Below are 24,325 nucleotides of genomic sequence, written 5' to 3' on the forward strand. Positions count from 1 at the left end.
GGGGCCGTGAGGGGACGCAGGAGGAGCTCTGAAGGAAGCAGCGCGCGCTGGCTATGGGGCAGCCTGACGTCACCGCGCGCGCGTCACGCACAGCCCGCGCGCGGGGGATCTCCGCGCACCCCCCGCCCCGTGACGTCATCAGCGGGCGCCGCGGGAGGGCAGCGCGGGCATGGCGGCGGCGCGGGGCGGGCGGTGTCTCCTCGCGGCCCTGCGGCGCTCCGGGGCCGCGCCCCGGCTGCGCCCGCCCGCAGGTGAGGGGGGGACGGGCGGCGTGAGGGGCGAGGGCCGCCGGGCTAAGGGGACGGCCGGACCTCCATGGCTCGGCCCGGACGGCCGCGCCTACCCGGAGTTGCGCTCGGCCTTGTGCGTCCTCTGGAGGCGCGGAGGGTCCGTGTCCCACGGGCAGCGCCCCGCCGCTCTCGGCTGGAGCCGGCCGGGGCTGCTCGGCAGGGTCGGAACGGACGGCGGCCCGGCAGCTCGGGAGCAGCGCGCACAGCGCACCGTGAACTGAGCCGACAGCGCCCAGCGCTCCTGCCTCGGGAGGGGAGAGTTACTGTGGAGCTGCACAGGGAACAGCGCGGGCTCGTGTCGGGCAGACAGCGCGGTCAGGGCAAACAGCGGCTCCAGGGTAATGTCCTGCCATGGGACAGGGTGTAGCATGGTGAGGTTCATGTCCCGGCTCGTGTAGGGGTATATGACATATCCACGTTTATGTCCTGGTTCACACAGCACTCCCAGTTCATCTCCTGGCCTGTATAAAGTGTACAGAACATCCAGAAGTACCTGGATTGTTATGGGCTGTACAGCATATTCAGATCATATATCGTGTCCCGGGACATGTCCCAGCTCTCACAAGGTGCACAGCCCAGGGACCTGCATGAGAGCAGAAGGCACCAGCGCTGCTGTTCTCTGGCTGTGTCAGTACCAGGGGGTTTTACACATGAGCCTGAAGGGTTTGTGTTTCTCAGGGGTGCACTAAAAGGCACTCAACTGACAGGAGCGATAAGAAAATCCAAACTCTGAGGCCTTAGTTAGGGGATGTGCTCCTTTAACAAGGCCCTCGTGGGCTGGAAATGTGCCTGTGAGTTGCCATTAAGTGAAGCACGATGAGGAGTGTCCCGTCTGTCTCCTGGCAGCAGCCTGTGCTGTGCTCCGTGTGTCCTTATCTGTTGTGTGGCCCCTAATTGACAGATCTCTGTGTTGTTGGTGTGGTCTGTGGTTTCCCTGCAGGTTACGAAGAGAAGATGTGACAGAGGAAATTGTGTGACAAATGGGGTCACTTTCAGGGTCGGGTTGTCAGATTTATTGTGTCGTGGAGTGCCACTTGAGTGTTTCTGGGCAATCCAGCTCTTCCTCCACAGAAATCCCCAGAGGCTTGTTAGCATCCATGTCTGGGAACAAAGCTGCTGCTCTGGTGGGTTAGACATACTCCAGCAGAGTCAGAATTTTATTCTTTAATCTGTCATTCAGGTCCCTCAGGGAAAAGGTAGTGAGCAGAAGCTGTGTGGGGTGGGGATAAAGAGGGAGGGGCAGGAGGTGTTTTCCTTTCGGTTGGATCCAGGGATCAGCTGTCTCTTCCCTCGTTGGGCAGAGATGGCAGAGTTTCCTCTCTGCTCTCCCAATTTCAGAGGCTGGAGCTACTGCAGAGCTTTTCGGGAGATGTGTAGGTGTGAGTGGGTCAGTCAGGGAATCTCTTCTCCCCAGATTCTCAGGGATCTGATGCCGGGCTAGGGAGCCCTTTTGTGTAAGGAGACCTGAGCTGGGAGTGTTAATTGCTGGAGCTCTTCCCTGCACGAGCCTTCCCCGGCCTGGAGCTGCTATGGTAATTCCTGCTGACCCAAATTCTTTTCTTTTGTTTTGAGCCACAGACTGCTTTGTGCAGGGTTTCCCACCCTAAATCTCCAGCTGGTGCTCTGCTCAGTGCAGTGGTTTTTCCAGAAGAGGCTGTGTTTCCTTGGGGGGCTGGTTGGGGCATCACAGAGGCGTCCTGGTGTCTGGATTGAAAGGAGCCCCTGAGGGTCCTCCTTGTCTTTGCTGGGAGGGTGTGAGGCAGGTCTGTGGGCACAGGATCACTTGGGATCACAGAGAAGTAGAATTTGGGCAGTAATGTGGGTTTTTCCATCTCTCATGGTGCAGTGATGGGAATAGGAAGGGGTTTGGGCTGTGGTAAGCTCCACATTTGATTAACTCAATATCAAAAGACCTGATTTGCCTCAACACATCACAGAGTTTATCTGGGGCAAGAGCCATTCCTTCTCTGTTGCCTGGGCTTAGAAATTTGTTTCTGAGGCTCATTATGAGTAGCACATAACCTGTTACCTCAGCAGGTGCTTCTCAATAGCTCTTGTGTGCTGATAATTGTGGTTTTATACCCAGAATAGCCAGGAGCCTTTTCTGCTCCCTTGCTCCAGGCAAGGACTCTCAAGAGGCAAATGGGCTGAAGATGCTGCAGCTTGTATTTAATGAGCTGTGTCTCTCCCTGGCATGGGACAGGCTGTTAATTAAGGATGATAAGACCATGTATTGCACAAATCTGACAGTAGCTTCCGAGTTGATGGGTGATTTATTATTATTGTGCTTTGGAGGTAGGGAGGCAAAAAATGTGAATACATCCACAATTATAAATACCCAGAAATAAATAGCTGTAGTTTCTGGAGTCAGCTGGGGTTCATGGGCTGGGAGGTGACCTCTGTGGGGGCTCTGGAGCTTTGCTGTCTGGACATCTGATGATAGAAGTGACCTTAAGATTTTAAGCTGCTGCTGCTCTGTGTCTTTTGGATCCTGGAGTTCAGGGAGGGAGCAAAATTCTCTCTTTTATTTTTGCTGTTTGGGGTATGTGTGTGTGTGTGTGTGCTTATGTATAAAGCAGTATCCTAGAGCACTCAGCATAAAATGAGTATAAAAAATGTAAATACATAAATTATATAAAGCCTGAGCTGCAGGCCCTTTCCCTCTGAAGCTTGAGGGGCTGGAGTGAATGCTCTGCTGCTTTCCACCTCAGCCACCCAGGTTGTTTCCCTTGCCACTTTCCCAAATGATCCCAGCACAGGCAGTGGAATGGTAGTTCCAGAACGTGTCCTGCGATAATGCGGCAGAGCTGGTTGTGACGCAGAGAGCACAGTTATGTGTGTGGGAGGTGTTCAGATGCATTTAGAACTATTTGTGGGCTCTTTCCTTTAAGGGCAGAATGACTGGAGAGTCATTGAGGCTTCTGGCTGGAGAAACGGATCTTGATTCAAAGCTTTCTGTGAGGAGGAGGAGGAAGAATGAGGACTGACAGCCTCCTCTGTCAGCTCTTGAGGGTGAGGTGCAGGAGACAGAAGTGCTCTTAAAGTTCAGGGGTTCATGTTCACCTCATCTGGAGCAAGTGAGAGCCCAGCATGATGGTCTGGAGCAGCAAGACCTGATCTTGATGACCACACTGACTGTAGGACCTGCTATGGGAGGCAGGAGGTTTGCAGAGCACTTGTGAAGTCAGCCTGAGCTAGAGGATGAGCGGTGTTGGTGAAAAGGCTGGAGTGCTGAGTTCACTCGAGGGCTGTGGCAAGGTGGAGAAAGGTTCAGGAGAAAGCTGAACTCCCCCAACATGTCAGCTGGCCTGGAGGGCAGGGGACAGCCATGGAAGCTGTTTCCAAGGTCACAGATATGCTTTGGGACTCTCACCATACTAATGGGGTTTGGTTCAGTCTTTGGGTGTTTTTGTACCCAGTCATCTAAAGAAAGGACCCCTTGAAAATGTCAGGGGTAGGGTTTGCCTCCTTCCCTTGCTGCGTGAAACAGCCAACAGGCACAGAGCGAGCTGTAAGGAAAACCTGAGCTTGTCACTGCTTCCAGCCACTTCTGCTGCTCATCCATGTTCTCCTGGCTCTGCCCAGGCTGTCCTGGTCCCTCCTGTGCTTCCCAGATCAGTCCAGTCTGTTTATGTTCATTGTAGGACTGGGGGGGCCAAGATGCTGCCTTGCCCAGGGCAGCTGCAAGGTCAGGTCCAGACCTGCTAGGATCCTGCTCTGGGACAGACCATTCTTCCAACAATTCAGAAATCACTCCAAGGAACAGGCTTTGGACAGAGGTCTATAGTGCTGCAATGGTCTTTTAGTGACCAGGTTTGGGTTTGATTCATCCCCCAACAGAGAGAAGACTGTTGGGTTCACCTGGGCGTAATGAAAGGAGGAGAATTGGGAATCCCTGACCTTTAAGAGGGCTTGTGCCATTTCCTGACTGGTCTCATTTTCCCCACTGATTTTGTGACTGGTGACCTTGCTGCTGCTTGCCCTGAAGCCAACTTTGTTGGGGGATGTAATCTCTGTGCTTGGACATTCAAGGGCCAAATATTTATTGCCAATTTGTATTTTCAGGCAGTGATGTGGGAGTTGTCTTCAGTTTAGCCAGTTAACAGCGGTGAAAGCTGCAGACTGCCTCTTCCTGACAGGTTAATTCAGTGGGAAAGCTGCTAATTGTCATCTTCTGGATAAAATTTTAATTCAGAAGAGCCAAAGTAGCAATTTGCCCTCTTTATGCAGTGAAGGCAACTCTGGAGGGGAATGATGGGTGTTGGATTGTAAGGGAACTGTTCAGACAGTGTAACTCCCATGGGATTTCCTAGGTGGGACCTCTGAGGGGTGCTCCTGTTGGTGCTGGACTTGTGATTTGTATTGAAATATCTTCACTTGTGTTTTTAGTAAAAGGAGCAGCATGTCTGCAAAGACAAATACTCCACTGCTGGAGCCTTCAGCACAGCATTCCTGCCTCCAGCATTCCTGCTGTCCGGATGTACAGCACACAAACAGCAGAGAGCAAGGAGGAGGAGCCCCTGCACACCATCATCAGCAACACAGAGAATGTGAAAGGTGGGCCTGGGCACAGATTTCTTGTGGGGACACTCTTGGGCTGCATCTGGTCAAGGTGTGGTGCAGGTGAGCCCTCCTCAGCAGTGCTGCTGCCTCTGGAGGAAGTGCAGGTATTGCTCACCACATCCTTTCCCTCCATGTTGCACCATCACCTCCCAAAACCTGGGTGTGGAGGTCAGAATGGCCTTTACTGAGAAATAAGGACATCAAGACTGCATCCATGGGCTTAGCCAGGCCATGTGTATGTGTGGAGGCTCCACAGGCACTGGAATTGGCTGAAAATAATTTTCTGTGCCAGGAGCAAGCTGTGCCTGCCCAGGTCGTTGCTGTGGATCATGGAGATGTGATGAGAGTCCCACTGTCAGCTCTTTAGCTAGAATGAATTGCTTTGCACTGCTTCAGGGAGAGGTGCTCTTAAGCAGTCTGAGCAATGAGTTATTCCAGCACCAAAATAACAGCTTAACTCTGTGTCTCTGTGGTTGTCCTGGGAGGTACTTCTGAGACTGCCAGGCTGTGAAATTTCTGCTGGGGTTGATGTGCTGCCTGCCCACATCCCTGTGGGATGTACATCCTCGTCAGCAAGGCATGGCAGAGGTGATGTGGGACTTTTGGCTTTTCCCTGTGTTTTCCCAGAGTTTTCTAATGCTTCTTGATGAAGAAAGAATTTCTCTAATGTCTCTTCCTATTTTTTCAAAGGCCAAGGATGGTCTTTCAGCTGAAGTGTTTTGTAGTTTTATTTTTTCTGAGGAGGCTTCTCTTCCTGGGTACAGCTCCCTACCTGCAGGGATGGCTGTACAGATGTGTTCATCCAGCCTGGCCTTGGACACTTCCAGGGATCCAGGGGCAGCCACAACTGCTCTGAGCACCCTGTGCCAGGGCCTCAGCATCCTCACAGGGAACAATTTCTTCTCAATGTCCCATCTATCCCTGTCCTCTGGTAGTGTAAAGCCATTCCCTCTTGTTCTGTCACATCATGCCCTTGTCCAAAGTCTCTCTCCAGCTCTCCTGGAGCCTCTTTAGGCACTGGAAGGGGCTCTAAGTGCTTCCTGAGCTTTCTCTTCTCCAAGCTGAACAACCCCAACCCTAACCTTTATTCCAGGTGCAGCCTCTAAACATGAGTTCCAGGCTGAAACAAAGAAACTGCTGGACATTGTTGCCTGTTCCCTGTACTCAGAGAAAGAGGTAAGACACCCATAACTTGCTGGGAGATTTTCTGTTGGCAAAGCCTTGTCTCTCTAGGAATACATCCAAAATGGTTGAGCTGGGGGAATAACTGTTCAGTTCCCAGTGAGTCCTGAGCTTTCATGTCAGGCTTTCTTGAGTGATGTTTTCTTAAGACACCTTGGCAGTGTGTTTTTTAAACAATTTGTAGGTATAGCCAAGTGACTGCGTGAGTCTTGGGCCTCTGCAGTTTCACACTGAGTTTGGGCAAACTGTTCTGGTAGATAATGGGGGAGCACAGTCTGGGGAGCTGGGAATTTGTTTGTGGAAGCCAATGAGCTCCCAGGTCTCTGGGAGTGCTGTGCAGGGGGCAGGGCCAGGCTGCAGGCTCAGGCTGTGTCTCGTCCCCAGGTGTTTATCCGGGAGCTGATCTCCAATGGCAGCGATGCTCTGGAGAAGCTGCGTCACCGGCTGATGACGGAGGGGAAAGCCTTGCCAGAGCTGGAGATCCACCTGCAGACAGACAGCAGAAAGGGAACCATCACCATCCAGGTAGTTCCCTTTGGTAACAGCAGAGTGTTATTCCCTGCTGCTCTCAGCACTGGCCTTTGTCCTGTGAGGAGTCCCTGGAAGCTGAGCAGCAGCACAGTTCCCAAGCCTGCCCAAAGAACATTCTGTCCTCAGCTGGGCTCTAACCTCAGGGTTTGTGAGGCTGTAACCTCAGCATTTGATGAGAAACCTGCAATGTTATCTCCTCCCCACTTGTAGCCATAGGAGAAGTTGCTTCTCCTTCTTTCCCTATTGGGAGGAAGTAGCTTTTCTCCCAGTACCCCTGCCTAGTGCACTTCCCAGGTTGTGTGAGTTTCTCACTAGTGGGTAAGCTGTGAATCTGCTTTCCTCCTGACCTTTGGGGAGGTTTCCATGCACCTCCTTGAGGTGTTACATGTTTGCTTGCAGACCTTCCCTCTTCCCTGGGTGAGAGGGGAAATGCCAGGGCAGTGAGTAGTGAGAACTTCCCATTCCTGCATGTCTCTGTCTCTCTGTGCTCCAGGACAGGCCGAGTCCAGCTGATGCTGAGGTTCTGTCCTCAGGCACAGCTGAGACTGTTGATTTGGGCAGTAGCACAGCACTTCCCTGTGCCCAGGCTTTGGTTGTCCCTGCTGGTGACAAGTTGCTGACTGGGAGGGAGACAGTCTGTAAGAGCAGTCACCTGTGGGCCTCAGTGTGGGGAGGGCAGTGGAGCTGCGCTTTCTCTCTGTACTTTGATCTTGCTCGTGGCTTTTGTCCAGGGTGGGAGGCTGAGCCTCAGTTTTGGTATTTTCTTGGCAGAGTTCCTAACGTTAACAGAAAGCAAACTGGTCATTTTCCTTGTGGAGCTGTGTCAGCCATGAGTGTGGCTGTGGACATTCCTAGGAAAGCAGAGGAGGAGGATGAAGCAGGCAGCCCTGAGTGACCATGGCAGGTGCAGGGGAGATGTGGCACAGACAGAGCACACAGGCTGATATTTTTCATGTGGGACAAAAGCACAGGGGACTATTGGAGGCTGCACAGTTATTCTGTATTTCTGTTCCTCTGCAGAACAAGTACTGCAGTTGCCATGGGGAAGTTAGTGCTTGTCAGTGGGCAACACAATCACGGAGCAGAGATTCTCAAACCATGGTGCAGGGGCTTTGCTATTCCTGTCACACTGTTGCTGTTTTCTGACTCCAGTGTAACACCAATTGTTTAAGGAGCCCTCTCTTAGCCCCAGGCAGGGGCTATTCCTGCCTCTCATCTTTCCCTTTTGTGATTGTAGTGGACACATCTGACTCCATCAAGACATTGTTACCTTTCATGCCCTGTCCCTGTGGAAGTTCTCCCCTTGTTTGGCAGTCTTGTTGAAGAGCTGCTTGCCCACCTTGCAGGGTGCCTCTAATACCATCCCAGTTAGATGGGTTAAGGATTGGGCTTTTTATAACCCCCTGCCTGGCTGCCAGTGCCTCTCTAATGCCATTAAATGAGTCTTAACTCGGAAGCTTTTAACTGCAGCAGTCCTGGGCTGTGGGGAGCAGTGAGAACAACACTGCTCCAATCTCTTTAATAGCTTTGCCTTCTCCAGAGTGCCGAAAGCTCCTTACCTCCAGTCAGGGGGTTATTTATAACTTCTTGAAGAAGCAAACTGCATATAATGATTACTGTGAACAAGCGTCATTCAGAACATTTCTCTGCCTTTCAGGAATGCAAAGGTGAAAGAAAGCCTGCTGCAGTGATTGAGGCAGAGATGGATCTGTCCTTTAGCCACTGTTTTGTTTTCTGTACCTACTAGGACCTACCAAAAAGAGGCAGCAGGTCCCTCATACATGACCTGTAGCAACAGTCACCCCTTTCTTATTCCTAGAAAGGTCCTATTGTCTCACTCTGACCCCTGGATCCTTCTCTTCAGATCTTCATGCTGCTCTATGCCTCTGGACCTGCTGAATCTCTCCCCTCCTCTTCCAAGCCCTGTAGCATCTCTTTGTGTCCCACTGAGCTGAGAAAAGGCAGGTCTGTAATGTGTGATGGCCATTACAGGCACGTTCCTGGAGATTATGTAGATGTGGTAGAGGACTACACTCATCCCTGTTCAATGACTGCAGTTCACCTTGTTCTCTGCCAGGACTGAATTCCAGTCATAAGCACAGCAAGACTCAGAATTCTGATAGCATGTCCTCATTCAGGAATATTCCACCTAAGCATTGCAGTGTGGTATCTGCTAGGAGGGATATGTTGACTAAATTCCACCACCTCGCTTCCTTCACCAAAGTCCTGTTGTTACAGCAAATTCCACCATTTCCTCCATCCCTCTGAAAACTGCCTCATGTTTCTAGGACAGCTCCATCTGTAACAGCCACAGCCTGCAAGGTCAGAGTGCTTAAGAAAATCCATTTGAAAATGTGAGGGGTGTGTTTCCAATGAGAACAGCTCTGCAGAGCTCTGCAGTTCCGCATGCTGAGGCTTTACTGAAGTGGTTTTGGACCCTTTGAGGTGGGAACAGAGAGCCTCTTACAGACCCCAAGGCTCTGTGAGCTCAGAGCTGACCCTCAGCACCTGCACGAGGTGACAGGCAGGTGACAGGCACTTGGCTGTGCTGTGGTGGTGTTGGAGCTGTGCAGTTTGCCGTGCTGCTGTGCCTGGTGGTGATGTGTGAGCTCGGGGATGCAGCCCTGCTCCTTACTGGTTCTTAATTTAGGGCTAGGACAGTTGAGAGGAAATGGTTTGAAATGTTTACAGAGCTGATGGCTGCTTGTGCTGGGGGAGGGAGTGTGCTTGCTGTTCTAGCATGGAAAAGCAGCGTAGTCGCTGCCAGGGCTTGGGCTGCTCGGTTCCCTTTGTTGGGCTTTCATCTCTCTGTTGCCGTCATCCAAAATCAGTGTCTGTGAAGCCACAAAATCACCAGTTTGCTGTGTTTGGGAGGAGTTAAAATGACTGCAAACACCACTCCTCCCTGCAACAGCTCCCTGTATCGCTGAGCAGATCTCTCCTGCCTCACCAGTTACAAACAGCCTGTAACAAGGACTGGGCTGTGCTGGGGCTCCAGTAAGGACTGGGCTGTTTGAGCAGGTCAATGCAGATGCTGCCTTGTGTCCCACAAAGCTTGGGGCAGGTGGGGAGCAGGTCCCCCTCCCCTGTGGTACCAGGCTGCAGCAGAGAGGGTGACCTGCACTGCAGCATCTGTGTGTCACTGGGCTAGAGGAAGCAGGAGATGGACAGGTGGAGATGTAAATCTGGCCGTACTTTAGCAAGTCTTAGGCAGAATTAAAACTACAGAAATGTGCCACAGATTGCAGGGATGGGCTACAGCTTCCAGTGGTTGCATCATCTTTAACAAATAAGCCCAGGACCCAGAAATATAAACACATCTCAAATAACCTGTGGCCCAAGGAAGGAAGTGCACAGTCTTTTAGTTCTGTTTGTGGCAGAATAAGAGCATATCCTATGTAAAAATGGGAAATTCAAAGTGGATGAAAGGCAGTACTTTTCTGGACAGTGGGTATTTAGACCTGGATGGGTGGAGGCTGAGCCTGTGGTTTTGCAAAGGAAAGCTCAGGCTCTCTGCTTTGGACAACTTCCATGTACTAGGCCAAGATTACCTTGTGTTCACAGGCATCAATTTTATTCTGGCTTTTCATCTGCTGGTTCCTGCTGCTGCAGATGCTTTAATGATTCTAAACCAGAACATTGGTCTAGTGCAGCTGCTGTCCTGGTCTTGTGAATTTTAAGTCTTTAATCAAGGTATTTAAATAACAGTGGGCACATTTGCTAATCAGACATTTTGGGATTTTATTAGCTTATCAACTGGTGAAAGCAGCATGTCTTTATATTATAGTCAGTGTTTTTTTGATGCCCCGTTGAGGTTTTATACTGAAATAAATGTTTAAAGTATTTGTTTTGCAACAAAGCCAAGTGAAAGACACAATAGTCCAGCCAGGTACCTCTAACTGGGAGCATTTCTTCTGATGCAGTCATGGCAGAGGCAGCAGTTAATGGCTGTTTAATGGATTGTTAGGTGTAAGGAAGCTCTGCAATACTTTAAATTAGACTCAGGTAATGAGAAAAGCTAAACTAATCTTACACAGCAGGTCTCTGCAAACTTCCAGCACCTTCACCACAGGGTTAGAACAAAGGACACAGAAGGCACAAAGGTGCAGGTCAGCAGCAGCTTTGGTACCTTGGAGGTCTCCACACATAAAAAGTTACTAAAAACAAAGTTCAGCTGATGTCTCTTTGGGGTAAATGTTACTGAGTTTAGTTCAACACATGTGGCCATCAGCCCTTCACAGTCTGAAGGTCTGCAGCCTCTTTGTTGTCTTTTATAGGGGATGGTTTGGGGGAGGATTTGTACTCTGCACCCTAAGAAGTACCAGCAGAGAAATTCACCCAGGTGAGGCAGTGGTGGTTCTGCTGAGTAACTGCAGGACTTCTGTAATTAACCTTCAGCTAATGAAGGGTCAGTGTACTCAACTCTTGTGTCTTGATCTCTCCAAGCTGTAGAGAAACATTTGGCACATTGAGCATATCCCTCACATTTTGTAATTTGAGAAGCCCCCACGTTTGCTTTGTGCCCTTACAAATTGCTCTTCTGTGGCTGTGGTCAGCCTGAGAAAGCTTTTCTTGCTGAAGGGAGGGCTAGAACTGTGTGCAGGGGAAGAAAAGTTGTAGTGCTGATGGTGGTGGGCAGAAGGTGTTTGCAGGGGTTGGGTGATGCCATGGCAGTTCCTGGTGAAGACATCCAGGGGCCGAGCACGGAGCAGTGTGAGAAGGGCAGTAGAAGTTCCACCAGCTCCTTCCTTGGGTTTCATGGAGCTGGAGCTGCCAGCACTTGTGTGGGCCCAGTCTGAGGTGGGCTGCTCATGGGCAGGTTCAGTTGCTTCCCATGACTTGCAGAGGTCCTGCTCTGCAGAACTCAGCTCCCATCTCTCCTCCACTGCCATTTATTCCCGTTCCCCTGAGCAGCTCCATGTGGTGAAGGAAGCCAAAGGGCAGCTGCAGAAAACGTGGAGATGGCAAGGGTGGGTTGAATTTGATGGTGTCTTCATCCTAATCCACCCAGTATTTTCCTGCAGTAGGGAATGTCTGCTTTGCCAGGATCTTTGCTTTCCGCTCTCCCTGTCGGCATCCTGGCTGTTCTGAGCCCTGCTTTCTTTGTTCATGAGATTCACCCTCATCAAAGTAGTCTCCAGGAATTATCATTAAGCATTCTGCAGTAAGTTTGGCAGGGCATTAGAAATTCAATAGCCAAATAAATTTATGGGGTAAGGATGTATTTTTTTTAACACACTGGAATTTGGGAATGACGTGCTGTGCTATAAATAGAAGTGGATCAGAGTTCTGTTCAGGGTCTAGCATGAATTAAAACTGAACCAGATGCTGAAAACTGTTCTTTCTGGCTTTTTCTTCCCTGGGGGAAGGGACCATGTCAGATTCCTGAGATTTTGCCATACGCTGTTTGTTTTTCTTGGCTTTTGATCTCTCACTGTTGAGATCTTACTGGGCATCATCCCTCTTCTCAGCCAAGTGGGCTGACTGGCCTTACTGTATTTAACCAAGGGAAAGGGATTGCTGTGCCATGACTTGTGAGGTGCAGGAAAATGTCTTACCCACATGGCACCTCACAAGCTGAACAGTTCAATCCTTCAGTGCAGTTAAACACTACATTAAGAAATAAATACTGACATTAACTTACTTTGGTAGAAATAAGCCCAGTAAATGCTCCATGGGTGGCACCTCACTTCTGAGCCACCTAGCAGCTGCCAGCTCTGTTGCAGCTGATTTTGCTGACCCTGCACACCAAATCCCATCCCTGCTAGGGCACTGGAATGTGTGAGCCCACTCTGAATGTGCCAGCTGTTGTCAGCTGCAATAACCATGCTCACAGGTACTTGGGTAGAGCTGAATCCCTCATGGGAATGAGAATCACATCTCACTTGGCTACTTTTCACCTCAGAGAGTGGCTCAGAGAACATAGAACAGTGTTTTCTTGGGATGTTTGTGTCAGGTAGAGAAGCTTCTGGGATTTGGGAGAGGAAATGGCACTTTTTCCTTAGGAGTAGCATTCTGGAGAGCATCAGCCTACCCTCTGCTCCTGTGGAGAATGTGTGCAGAGCAAGTCTGAAAACACATTGGATAACAGAATGGGAAAGATTTTTGCTGGGGTCCTCTGTGAGAGGGTGGCCATTTCTACCTGGGGTTTGCTGTTACCTTTGTTGCCTTGGGGTGTCATGTAAATTGAAGTTGCAGCCAGGTCTGAGACTTACTGCAGTTTTTTCTGGGTGGTGCTGCTGCAGGCTCTGCTGCCTGAGCTGTGTGAGCTGCAGGGAGATGCTTATGTGCATGCAGCAAATGCAATTCTGGAATAACCTGGGGATGACAAGGACCTGTGTGCCTCTGAAGCCTGGGCAGAGCATCACTAAGTGTATTTGGTGCATTATATTTTGGCTGGGGTTAGGCTGTTCCCATGGGAATGCAATACCCAGCTCTCTTTGACAGCTTCATACTCACATCATGGAGCACAGGGTGATGGGGAGAAGAAGGGAGGAAAGGCAGAGCAGATGGAGATCAATTCATGTGGTGCTTGCAGACAAAGGTCTGCATTACCTGAGAGTTAAGGGATTCACTGTTCTGCTGCTGCTTCCCAGTGTTAGTGCATCAGTCCCACATCTGCAGATTGCAAACAAGCTGCTTCTCACTGCTCCTCACCTCCCCCTCAGAGCAGTTCAGGAATGGAGGGTGTCTCTGTGCATGACATCTGGCACTGTGGGACCATGGCTGGGTTGACATCTCTTTCCTGCACTGCCATCCTGTGCTTTTTAGAGGGATGTAGAATCCAGCCTGTCCTGGCATGGTTCTGTCTTTCCTTGAGAGATGGCCAGAGTCTCTGAGCTTTCTGTGGTTTGTAGGCAGCTGTGGCTGCCCCTGGAGCTCTGTGCCCTCTGAGTCTGTGTTCCTGGCCATGGGCAGATGGAGTGACAGCTGGAAGTCTGCTGTTGGATTTATTACTCAGAGGGGAAGGAGAGAGTGGGAGTTGGAGGCAGAAGTTGCTTGGGTGCTGTTTGCTGGAGCAATGATTCCCTACTGATATTTCAGCTGCAATTGCTGTTTCTTTTCAGGACACAGGTATTGGGATGACCCAGGAGGAGCTGATTTCTAACCTTGGTACCATTGCTCGATCAGGCTCAAAGGTAACTTGGGAAGAGGACCCTTCTCCCTCCCTTAGAAAACTCTTCTCCAATTACAACTGCTTTTGTTCTCCCAGTAATTTTTCATTCTGTTTTGTCCCCTGGCCCTCAGCCCAGCTGTGAAATTGCACCCCTTTTGGAAGGTGAAACCTGCCTGTGGAGTCTTCTGGCTTTCAGTGGTCTCTTCTGTGCTATGGGAGGCCCAGGGAGCCCAGGCAGTGCTGATGGGTCCTGTGTGTAGCACTGCTGCACCCACTGCCCTCACTCCAAACACCCTCCTGCCCAGCCATCCTCAGAGGGGCACCCACCCACTTGGCATTTACCCCATGTCCAGGGGAGCAGCAGCTCTGTCCCCACAGCAAGGTGTACATGTGTACCTGATTTTTGTTTTCATCTCTGGAGGCACCATTTTAAGGTTTCCTGCTCCTGATTGATCAAATTCTCACTTATTTTCCTTTTGCTTCTCTAAGCAGTTCTCCCCTTTTCCAGAGGTGCAGTCCCTATGGAGAAACCCTTCTCCTTGGGAACCTTCCTCGGAGCACTGATGCAGGAGTGTGGGGTGAGGGTGCTGGACTGCCAGGATGCAATGCCTGAGCTCACCTGGGGATTGATCACAACCCCCAGCAATACCTGAAGTCACTGTGTGTTGGTTTGTGTCTCTTTTGTTCCTGCAGGCTTTTCTAGAAGCTCTGCAGAGCCAAGCTGAAGCCAGCAGTAAAATCATCGGCCAGTTTGGAGTGGGTTTCTATTCAGCCTTCATGGTGGCTGATAAAGTGGAGGTGTTCTCCCAGTCAGCAGAGCCAGGCAGCCCAGGCTACCACTGGTCATCTGATGGGTGAGGCTGCAGAGTGGGGTGGCTGCATGGGGGGCTGATCCAGACCAGGCATGGCCTGAATGCTGTGCAAAGACAGGGTTTGTGTGTTCTTTCAGGACCTGGCTGACTGGTCTAGGTCCTGCTCAAGTTATACACAGTAACAAAGCATGGCCAAATGTGCCAGTGTGGGAACTGCAGGGACAGAGTTGGTTTGTCAGAGCAGGCATGCTATGGACAGAGTCTCTCCTGTTCCATCCCTGCTGGCAGGGAGTCAGCTCAGGGGGCCCCACACCACAGGGACAAACTGAACCTCTTTGGTCTAATCTTCCTCTGAGGTTTGACACGAGGCACCCAGAGAGAGCAGAGCTTGTGCAGTGCTGGGGTCTGCAAGCACATCCCCCTGTGGCTCACAGCTGTGTGCTCATCCTTTACTTTCTGCTTGAAGTTGCAAACATCTGTGATGGCAAAACTATGGACTGCTAGACATGTTGAAAGTGGAGCTGCTGAGGGTGACAAGCTCAGCATCCCCTCAAAACTTCCTCAGAATAAAGAATTTACTACATTACTTAAATTCTTGAGAAAACTGAGACACCAGACTGGTCTGGGTTTTCAGTAGCTAGTGTCTTTGCAGAGCAGTGTGTCTGGGGTCTGGAGTGGGGAAAACAGACACATGTTTTTTGGGGTTTCTCAGAGGCACAAGGAGCATTCAGGCATTCAAGACTTTTTTTGCCTTTTCCTTTTGGCCTTGGAAGTGTTATGTGTACTCTTAGTTGAACAAACAATTTCTCTGTCCCATCATGGGTGTACCTGAGGCACAGACTGACACAATGTTTGTTTCTAATCCTAGTTCAGGGATGTTTGAGATTGCAGAAGCATCTGGGGTCAGAGCTGGGACTAAGATTATTATACACCTCAAAGAAGACTGCAAAGAGTTTGCAAATGAAGACCGAGTCAAGGGTGAGTAGAGGAGGGGAATGCTGTTACCCCTGGGGTTTTGTGAAGTCTGTTGGCACCCACAGATGGGAGGTGAATTTACAGGTTTTGTTCCTCTCCTGCAACTCCTTTCACCTGCTGTTACTGAGGGAATTCCTGCTGTGCTGTTTCCACAAAGGTGACCCTTCTGTGTCTTCTTTCCATTCCAGAGGTGGTGACAAAATACAGCAACTTCATCAGCTTCCCCTTGTACCTCAATGGAAGAAGAATTAACACATTACAGGTGAGGTGGAGGCCACAGGCAGGTAACTCATGGAGATGAACCACTGTAATGCTCCACTGGAGACAGGAAACAGCATAAAGCTGCTGCTGTCCCTGGAAATCAGGAGAGGATTGCCCAGGATATCACAACCCTTGTAGTGAGTAGTTAAGTAGAACAAAAGGAGACAATCCAGCTGAAGTCATAACTGCAACAGCTTGTTTGCATTTATTGTGGAAAATTCTTGGAGATCAGCAAGATCTCTATCTTCCCTTATCCTGAATTATTATTTCAAGTGCTTTATAATACTTATTCTGTTCAAGCCATGTGATGTCTTAGTGCTCATAGGGATTGCTCATATTGCTGATGTGCTGACACCTCTCACTGCAGTTCTTTCTGTCCTTTACATGGAATAGCCACTGCCAGGGAGTGGTTGGGGTTTTTTAGCAGCTCAGCTCACAGCCTGATTTATTCCCAGCTCCTAGCTGAGCACACTGCTTGATGCTGGCATTTTCTGACCACTGGCAATATACTGCAGCCAGATCCATTTAACTCAGATGTTCTTGGCCCAATTGCAGCCATCACTTGGGAGAAATTAATTATCTTTCAAACAGAAATCTATGGATCATTTTCCTCTAGCATCTCCTCTTCTAATTGTTTAAAACTTTCTCATGTAAGAGAGCAGGTGGAGAGCATGTGTGTGGCTTTTTTGTTCCCTGGAATGTGGCACTGACTGCACAGACGTTCAAGACTGTACTTAAACATTTTATGATGTTTATTTATCTAAGGTTCTGTAACTGGTGTTATTAGTCACTGATTATTAATTTGGATTCCTGCATAATAGTGTTTCTGTTCCAAAGGCTTTCTAGCTGTGCCCCTTAAATTACAAAACCAGAAATAGCTTTAGACAGCTGCTTGCTCTTTCTACCTGACAATCAATAGGACAGGCTCCCTGGAGCAGAGCAGTAGTAGAGCAAGGGGTGAACTGCCCTTAATAGAGTCATGCACTTCTATCTTCTTATCAGATAGTCTGTTTTCCCTTGGGTTACAGCAACAGCTTGATTCTCATTATGCTCCCATTTCATGCCTTTTCTTTATCCAGGATCTTGGCTTTGTGTTTTTCCACACATCAGCATCAGTTCACTGCAAACAGAGCTACAGTTGGTTCCCTGGTGGGCTTTCTCCTTGATGAGCTCCTGAATGCTCACAGCATGGAGCTGGGGGCTTCTCTGTTCTAACTGGGATAAATGTTAGCTACAAGTGATCCCCTGAGAATGCAGCACTTTCCCTAACACAGCTACTGTAGAACACCTTAGCTCCCAGTAAGTCCATAATCCTACCTTATCATCCTGCAAACCCTCCAGGACACTTATATGTGCTGGAAATGAGGGGAAGCCACCTGTGGAACAAGGCTCTGAGGCACAGGGGTCCTTAAGGATTTCATGGCTGCCAGGGACCTGAAACCCTTGGGCTCTGAGGATGGGCTGGATGTTTGTGCTGTCCTCAGAAATCACTCCTGTCACTTGTTTGGGCTCAAGTGGCAGAGAGAGGCAGTGACTGAGATAGGCTTCACCCATCTGGAAACACACAGTTCTGTGTTGAGTCCCAGATCTTTGCTAGATGTAAGACTTTTGCTGATGTACTGAAAACTGAAACATGCTGTGAGCATGGGCTGAGTGCTTCAGAAAGCACTTGGGGATTAGAGCAGCAGCAGGTGGAAGGCAGAGCTCACGGCTTCAGTGCATGTGTTTATGTGAGAAACAGTGCTGAAGCAGTGACCCTGCAGTGGTTCACAAAGCATCTCCCAAGTTGCTGAACAAATCAGCAGAAAACAGGCAGTGCAGGAGCCGCTTCACAAGCTCTTAGCTGAGACAGTGACCTCCATCAGAGAGGCAGATTGGTTGCAAAAGGCTCACTTAAATTTTTGCTTTTCCTTTGCTTGCTGATCAGGCCTTGAGAATGTGACCAGTACTGCCCGTCAGTCGAGCTGTGGGGTCTGCCCAGGATGGCCACTGGCAAGTGCAAAGCAAAGGAAGTTAGCCAAATCCCTTTTGTTTTGGGCTAAACAAATACGTTGCAAGGCAAGGGTTACCTCTGAGGGATGGCCCGAGGCCAGATGAGGGGCAGTAGTTTGTTTTTCTGTGATAATGTGCCTGAGCCACATCTCACTCTCTGGCTGTGCAGAGGAGTATGTTTAAAAGGTTCTGTTTCCCTGCTCTGGCATCCTGGAGGCCACAGAGCTGATGGGGAGCTGTTCTCTCTGCTCCTCCACAGGCTTTGTGGATGCTGGAGCCCAAGGACATCGGGGAGTGGCAGCACGAGGAGTTTTACCGTTTCATAGCGCAGGCTTACGACAAGCCCCGCTACGTCCTGCACTACAAGACCGACGCTCCCCTCAACATCCGCAGCATCTTCTACGTGCCCGAGCAAGTATGTGTCCTGTCCTGGGAGCATGGGAGATGTGCCCAGCTGCTCTGAAAGGGGAGAATGGGAGAGCTCCTTAGGGAAAAGAGGCAGATATGGCTACAGGGAGGAGTATCCAGGTGGTATCTGCAGTGGGCTGGGTGCCACAGGGTAGTTGGGATACTGAGCCATGGCAGGAGCAGGAGGAGGGCTCAGGTAGGTCCCTAGGGAAGAGAGCCAAGATTTCAGCTTCTGTTGGGTTCAGCATTGTAGGGAAGACCACAGTGTGACCTGGGCACCCTGCACAGTGCTGGTGTTACCTCCTGTCTCTTCTCCTGCAGAAACCATCCATGATTGACATCAGCAGGGAAATGGGCTCCAGCGTTGCCCTCTACAGCCGCAAAATCCTCATCCAAACCAAAGCTACAGACATCCTGCCTAAGTGGCTGCGCTTCCTTAGAGGTGTGTGTGGGACCAGGAACAGCAGCTGGTGGACAGTGGCTTCCACAGGGATGAGTCAAGGGCTGCCCTCCTGAGTGTGGCACTTGTGTTTGCATCACTGTTCAAGGGTTGCTCTGTGTTCCAGGTGTTGTGGACAGTGAGGATATACCCCTGAATCTCAGCAGGGAGCTGCTGCAGGAGAGTGCCCTGATCAGGTAAGCTAGAGTAACTCTGGACTAAGATAAAAGGAAAAGATGTAAAGCCATGAGGGAAAGGGGACAGTGGACTCAGTACAACCCTGCATAGAGAGATGTTCACCTATAATGTCTTGCTCTGGCAGCTGTCTTTAAAAAGGCTTGTTCCTCCTGCAGGAAGCTCCGTGATGTTTTGCAGAAGAGGTTGATCAAGTTCTTCATTGACCAGAGCAAGAAGGACCCTGAAAAATACGCCAAATTCTTTGAGGAGTACGGGCTATTCATGAGAGAGGGGATTGTCACGATAGCAGAGCAGGATGTCAAGGTACCAGGAGTCTTGAAACACTGCAGCCAATGGGAATGATTAGCATGAGCTGGGATGAGGGAGACTGCTACTTCCCCTTGGAACTTGCATGCCCATAACTTGTGTTCCTGAGTCTACCAAGACCTATGGATTCTCTAGTGCCTAAACTTTGACTCTTTCTGGCTGGTGCTGCTTCCCATTTATTTTGAGACCCTGCAGAGTCTCTGTGCCCACACAGTTGTCAGCCCTCCCTGGTGCAATGTCAACTACAACAGGCAATAAAGATGGGTCTTCCCCTCCTGTTGTCTTCTGCCTAATTCCCATTTCCAGGAGAGCTTGACCTACATCTTGTCCAGGTCACTTTTCTGCCTCTAGTGTCTGGAGCAGGAAAGGAGGGATTCAGAATCCCCTGAACCTTTTTGTAGAGCTGCCAAGAGGCACAGGAATCCTTTGGGCTGGGAGGGGTCGAGTGGAGCTCAGTGACCAGCCCTGAGCTCACAGGAGAACGTTTCTTGCAGGAGGACATAGCAAAGCTGCTGCTTTACGAGTCGTCAGCGCTGCCTGCGGGGCAGCTGACCAGCCTGACTGAATACAGCTCGCGCATGAAGGCCGGCAGCAGGAACATCTACTACCTGTGTGCCCCCAACCGGCACCTGGCCGAGCACTCTCCCTACTTCGAGGCCATGAAGAAGAAGGACATGGAGGTGGGTGAGCAGTGGTGCCACCAGCCAGGGAAACACCCTGAGCTGCTGCAGCAGTGGTCAGGGCTGGCTCTCAGAGCTGAGCAGGGAAGTGAGGCCTGTGACAGAGCCCTGCCAGCGCAGTGCCTTTGCCTGGCCCCCTCTGCCTCTGCTCAGATTGTGGCATGAGCCAGGAGGGACCTGGAAACTTGTTTAACAATGTTAAAAAATATATATATATATTATATATATATATATTCAGCTGTTAGGATTATCCAAAGGAGGGCCAGGAGAATGGTGAAGGGCCTGGAGGAGAAGCCATATGAGGAGCGGCTGAGGGTTTGTTCATCTGGAGAAAAGGAGACAGAGAAGACCTCACTGTGGTCTTCAATGTCCTCACAAGGGGCAGCAGAGGGGCAGGTGGGCAGGTATCAATCTCTTCACCCTCATGACCAGTGGCAGGACCCAAGGGAATGGCTGAGGCTGAGTCAGGAGGTTTAGGCTGGCTATCAGGAGAAAGCTTTCACCCAGAGATGTTAAGCACTGGGACAGGCTCCCCAGGGAAGTGCTCACAGCAATGTCAGGCACTGAGTGATAGTCACTGTGGGGTTGAACCTGTGAGTTTCCTGTGTGATGTTCTTGCTGTTTGGTGTGGAGCTGCCTTGGGAAGGAGGGAATGTTGTTACATCCCAGTGTGTTAATGTCCCTTTGTTGGCACAGGTGCTGTTCTGCTATGAGCAGTTTGATGAGCTAACACTCTTGCACCTCCGGGAGTTTGACAAGAAGAAGCTGATCTCTGTGGAGACAGACATTGTTGTTGATCACTATAAGGAAGAGAAGTTTGAGGAGAGCCGCCCAGGTACTGTGAGGCTCCCCATGCCCTCCTGCTGCACACTGTCCTGTGACCCTGAGCAACCAGTGAGGGGACACCTTCCTCCCCTGCTCTTGCAGCTCCTGAGCAAGAGCCTTCCACCCTCCCATTCTCATGGTCTGAAGAGTTTTTGCAGATTCATTTCATCTCACATTATCAAAGTTAAATGGAATGTCATTTGTAGAGTTGCCATGATTTTATTTCAACCCTCCTGCATACATCTGGTGCCCAGAGAGGGGCAGACAGCCCCTGGCAAGACATAAGCCTGCCCTCCTGGGTATGGGGTACCATACCTGCCATGCCTGGGGTATGGCATGGTCTGGGATCAGGTCTGATATGTAGGTGTGTGCTGAGTGGTGCTGCACTCCCATTCCCACAAAAGAACTGATAAGTGGAAGTGTGAAATGGAAGTGTGGAAACTCAGCTCACTGTCCATTGCACACTCAGATGTGCCCTCTTTCCCTGGCAGCTGGAGAACGTTTGACAGAGAAAGAGGCTGAGGATCTGATGGCCTGGATAAGGAATGCCTTAGGCTTTCGAGTCACTGGAGTGAAGGTGGGTATTCTGTGTCTGTGTAAGAGAGTACACAGAGATAATGGTGTGGGGAAAAAAGATGATGGGTGTTTGGGGATCTGCTGCCACAGCTTTTTCTTTGGATCCCATGGGAAGTCATTCTTCTCTGTGCCTCCTGTGTGTAAATGCTGTGGATGCTGGCATTTGTCACTGGATAGTCAGCATGGCAGCAGAAGAACCACATCTCAATGTGTATTGAGCAAAGCCATATTGCAGTCGATACTCAGGTTACCAGAACAGGCTGGTGACTTTTCTTGCTTGTGGACTAGAAAGATGTATTGGCAAGGAATGCTTTGGGTCCAGCTGCAGCCACTGCCTGTGGACTGTGGGGCCATTTGGGCCCCCATCTTTCCTGCTGGTTTAGGCAGCTTGTGTGGGATGGGAATGAATCATGTGGAGGCTTGGTGTGGATCTGTGCTGAGAAGATTCCAAGTCCTCAGACTTTCCCCACCTCTAAGACTGTCCATGGCAGCCCTGACTGGTGCTTGTGCCACAGGTGACCACACGGCTGGACACCCACCCTGCCATGATCACCGTGCTCGAGATGGGCGCTGCCCGCCACTTCCTGCGCATGCAGCAGCTGGCCAAGACCCAGGAGGAGCGAGCCCAGCTCCTGCAGCCCACCCTGGAGATCAACACAGGGTAAGGGGGGATGTCCTGGGACACAGCAGCCTCTAAGAAGTGGAGGCAGAGAGGAGACAGTGTAAGGCTGCCAATTAGCAGAGTCCTCCCCATTAAATGCAGATGGTGCCACAGAGCCATGATCTGTGAGGCTGCGTGGCACCTTTGACATGAGCTCCCCACACAGTGTCCAGCCCTCTGGGGACCCATGGGGGTTATAGGGACAGGTAGGACAGAAGAGAGAAGCCCCCAGAACAGGAGCAGGGAAGTTAACTTTGGTGACCCACTGTGCCTTAGCTGCTCATTCTGGAAATAAATTTCTCACTGTGTCCTAAACCAGCAAGTCTCAGTGTTGATCTCTCTCTTACAGGCATGCTCTTATTAAGAAGCTCAGTGAGCTGAAGGACAGTCAGCCGGATCTGGCCCAGATGTTGCTCGATCAGGTGAGAGCCAGACCTTCTCCAGAAGCAGCACCATCCTTCCCAGAACCAACTTGCAGACCATGGCAGGGAACAGGGTGAACCATTACAGTGGGCAAGAGTCACATCCTTCTGTGGTCCCTGGGTATTTCTGGGACTTGTGGTCCGTGTTTTCCTAGCAGGTGTCCTAGAAGACATTCTTGGTCTCAGCATGCAGGTCCTAGAGAGTGACATCCCCTTCCTCCCTCAGGCAGATTGCTTTAGTGCTTATTTAGTGCTTTCTTATCTTTTTCAGATTTATGAGAATGCCATGATTGCAGCAGGACTGAATGAGGATCCCAGGCCAATGGTGAACCGGCTGAACGAACTCCTCACCAGAATCCTGGAGAAGAACTGAGCCCCCGTGACTGAAGGATGAACTCTGTGCTGATCTCTTGCCTCAGGCACAGCCACCCTCGGCAGCTGCTTGCAGGCACTGTCCAGCACAGGTTCATGGGCAGAGGGCAGGGACAATGCTGGGGACACCCAGCCCTCCCTGCATGAGGAGGAGCCACCTGTAATTATCAAATCCCACATCACCAAGTTGTTCAAAGTGCCATGCTCTTAGTGGGAACAAACTCCAGAGATTGTTGCTTAAATAATATGCCCAAATTTCTGACATGAACCTGAAGAGCCTCATTTCATATTGCTTCTGAAAATGGCCTTTCTCAAAACAGAGGATGGCAGCAAGATTCCCAATTAAGTCTGTGAATACACCCCCTATCCACAAAATCCTTGTGCACCTTTGTGCTCTGGAACAAGCACAGGAAGAATTAATTAATTAGTTAATAAACCTCCAAGTCTGACCAGGCAGGAGCTTGCTGGCATATAGACAGCTTGCTGCCTTTGGCAGACACAGATACTGTTGGTGGAACATGTCAGTGCAATCCCATGGCAGAAAAGATCACTGAGCTGCTGGATAAGAGTTCATCTTGGTCTTGTGGAAAAAGGGAAGTAACTGGGAGACAGCTTTCCACTGTGTGGCTTTCTGGACAGTCTGTGGGATAAAGCTGATCTGTATTTATGACAAATAAACAGTTCTTATTTTCCAGACACACCCCCCACTTGTCTCTCTTTATTTTGTTGGTCTTTGTGTTTTCCAGCTGTTAATGTTGATCTCTCTTCAGATGCTGTTTGGTTCTTTGGGGAATCACTGGACATGGGTGGCAAAAGAGCTGTGAAAACACCAGGGAGTGTAGAGGCAAAGCAGGAGAAGCTGTAACTATGATAGTTTTGTAGATGAAAATGGGATGCAGCCCTTGGTTGAGTCAAGGAGCAGTGGCTATTCAGGCAGAAATGCCATACTAGATTCCCTCTGTGTGTCTGCCTTACACCACGCACATGGTTTGTAAGAATCCTTTCTCCTGCTCAGTGGGGCTCTGAGCAGCCCTGGTACTTGTTTAGCTTATCTTTAAATTGCCAGATTAAGATGCTGGGAGTGAGTTTGGTTAACTCTTAGGGTGCTGTGCTGAACAGGGCAACCTCCATCTCTTTAAACTACAGGAACCCTGGCTGTGCACAGGAGTAAAATTCCTGCTGCTTGAGAGACCATTTGAGAAGTTTCATTAACATCACCTAACATTTAGTTTTTATTTAGATGCAGAAGAGGAAAAAAAAGGTGACAGTTTAGAGGGTGCTGAGACAATCGAGACCTCCTCCATCCTACAGTGGCTGGTGATAATCCTGTCAGGAACATTGTGGCCAGCAGGAGCAGGGCAGTGACTGTCCCCCTGTGCTGGGCACTGCTGAGGCACCTCCAGTCCTGGGGGCAGTCCTGGGCCCCTCACAACAAGAAAGACATTGAGGGGCTGGAGTGTGTCCACAGAAGGGGCTGGAGCAGCTGAGGGAGCTGGGAAAGGGGCTCAGCCTGGGGAAAAGGAGGCTCAGGGGGCCCTTCTGGCTCTGCACAACTCCCTGACAGGAGGGGACAGCCAGGGGGGTCGGGATCTGCTCCCAGGGAACAGGGGCAGGAGAGGAAACAGCCTCAAGTAATGCCAAGACAGATTCAGATTAGGCATTGGGAAAATTTCTACATGGAAAGGGTGGGCAGGCACTGGCACAGCAGCCCAGGA

General features: G+C 50.3%; 1 protein-coding gene across 1 annotated transcript; it reads left to right on the forward strand.

Moving 5' to 3' along the window:
* Window positions 1-169: 169 nt before the first annotated feature.
* TRAP1 (TNF receptor associated protein 1) lies at window positions 170-23,310 on the forward strand. Its single transcript, XM_015643192.1, has 18 exons — window positions 170-251; window positions 4,680-4,847; window positions 5,947-6,029; window positions 6,420-6,560; window positions 13,634-13,705; window positions 14,377-14,537; window positions 15,364-15,473; window positions 15,659-15,732; window positions 17,983-18,138; window positions 18,453-18,573; window positions 18,698-18,767; window positions 18,924-19,071; window positions 19,569-19,754; window positions 20,451-20,589; window positions 21,071-21,156; window positions 21,671-21,816; window positions 22,166-22,238; window positions 22,510-23,310. Exons 1-18 carry the CDS (start codon window positions 170-172, stop codon window positions 22,609-22,611), a joined length of 2,118 nt encoding a protein of 705 aa, XP_015498678.1. The 3' UTR covers window positions 22,612-23,310.
* Window positions 23,311-24,325: the final 1,015 nt, after the last annotated feature.

This window comes from Parus major, chromosome 14 (assembly GCF_001522545.3).
Source record: "Parus major isolate Abel chromosome 14, Parus_major1.1, whole genome shotgun sequence".
In the NCBI taxonomy this organism is placed as follows: Eukaryota; Metazoa; Chordata; class Aves; order Passeriformes; family Paridae; genus Parus; species Parus major.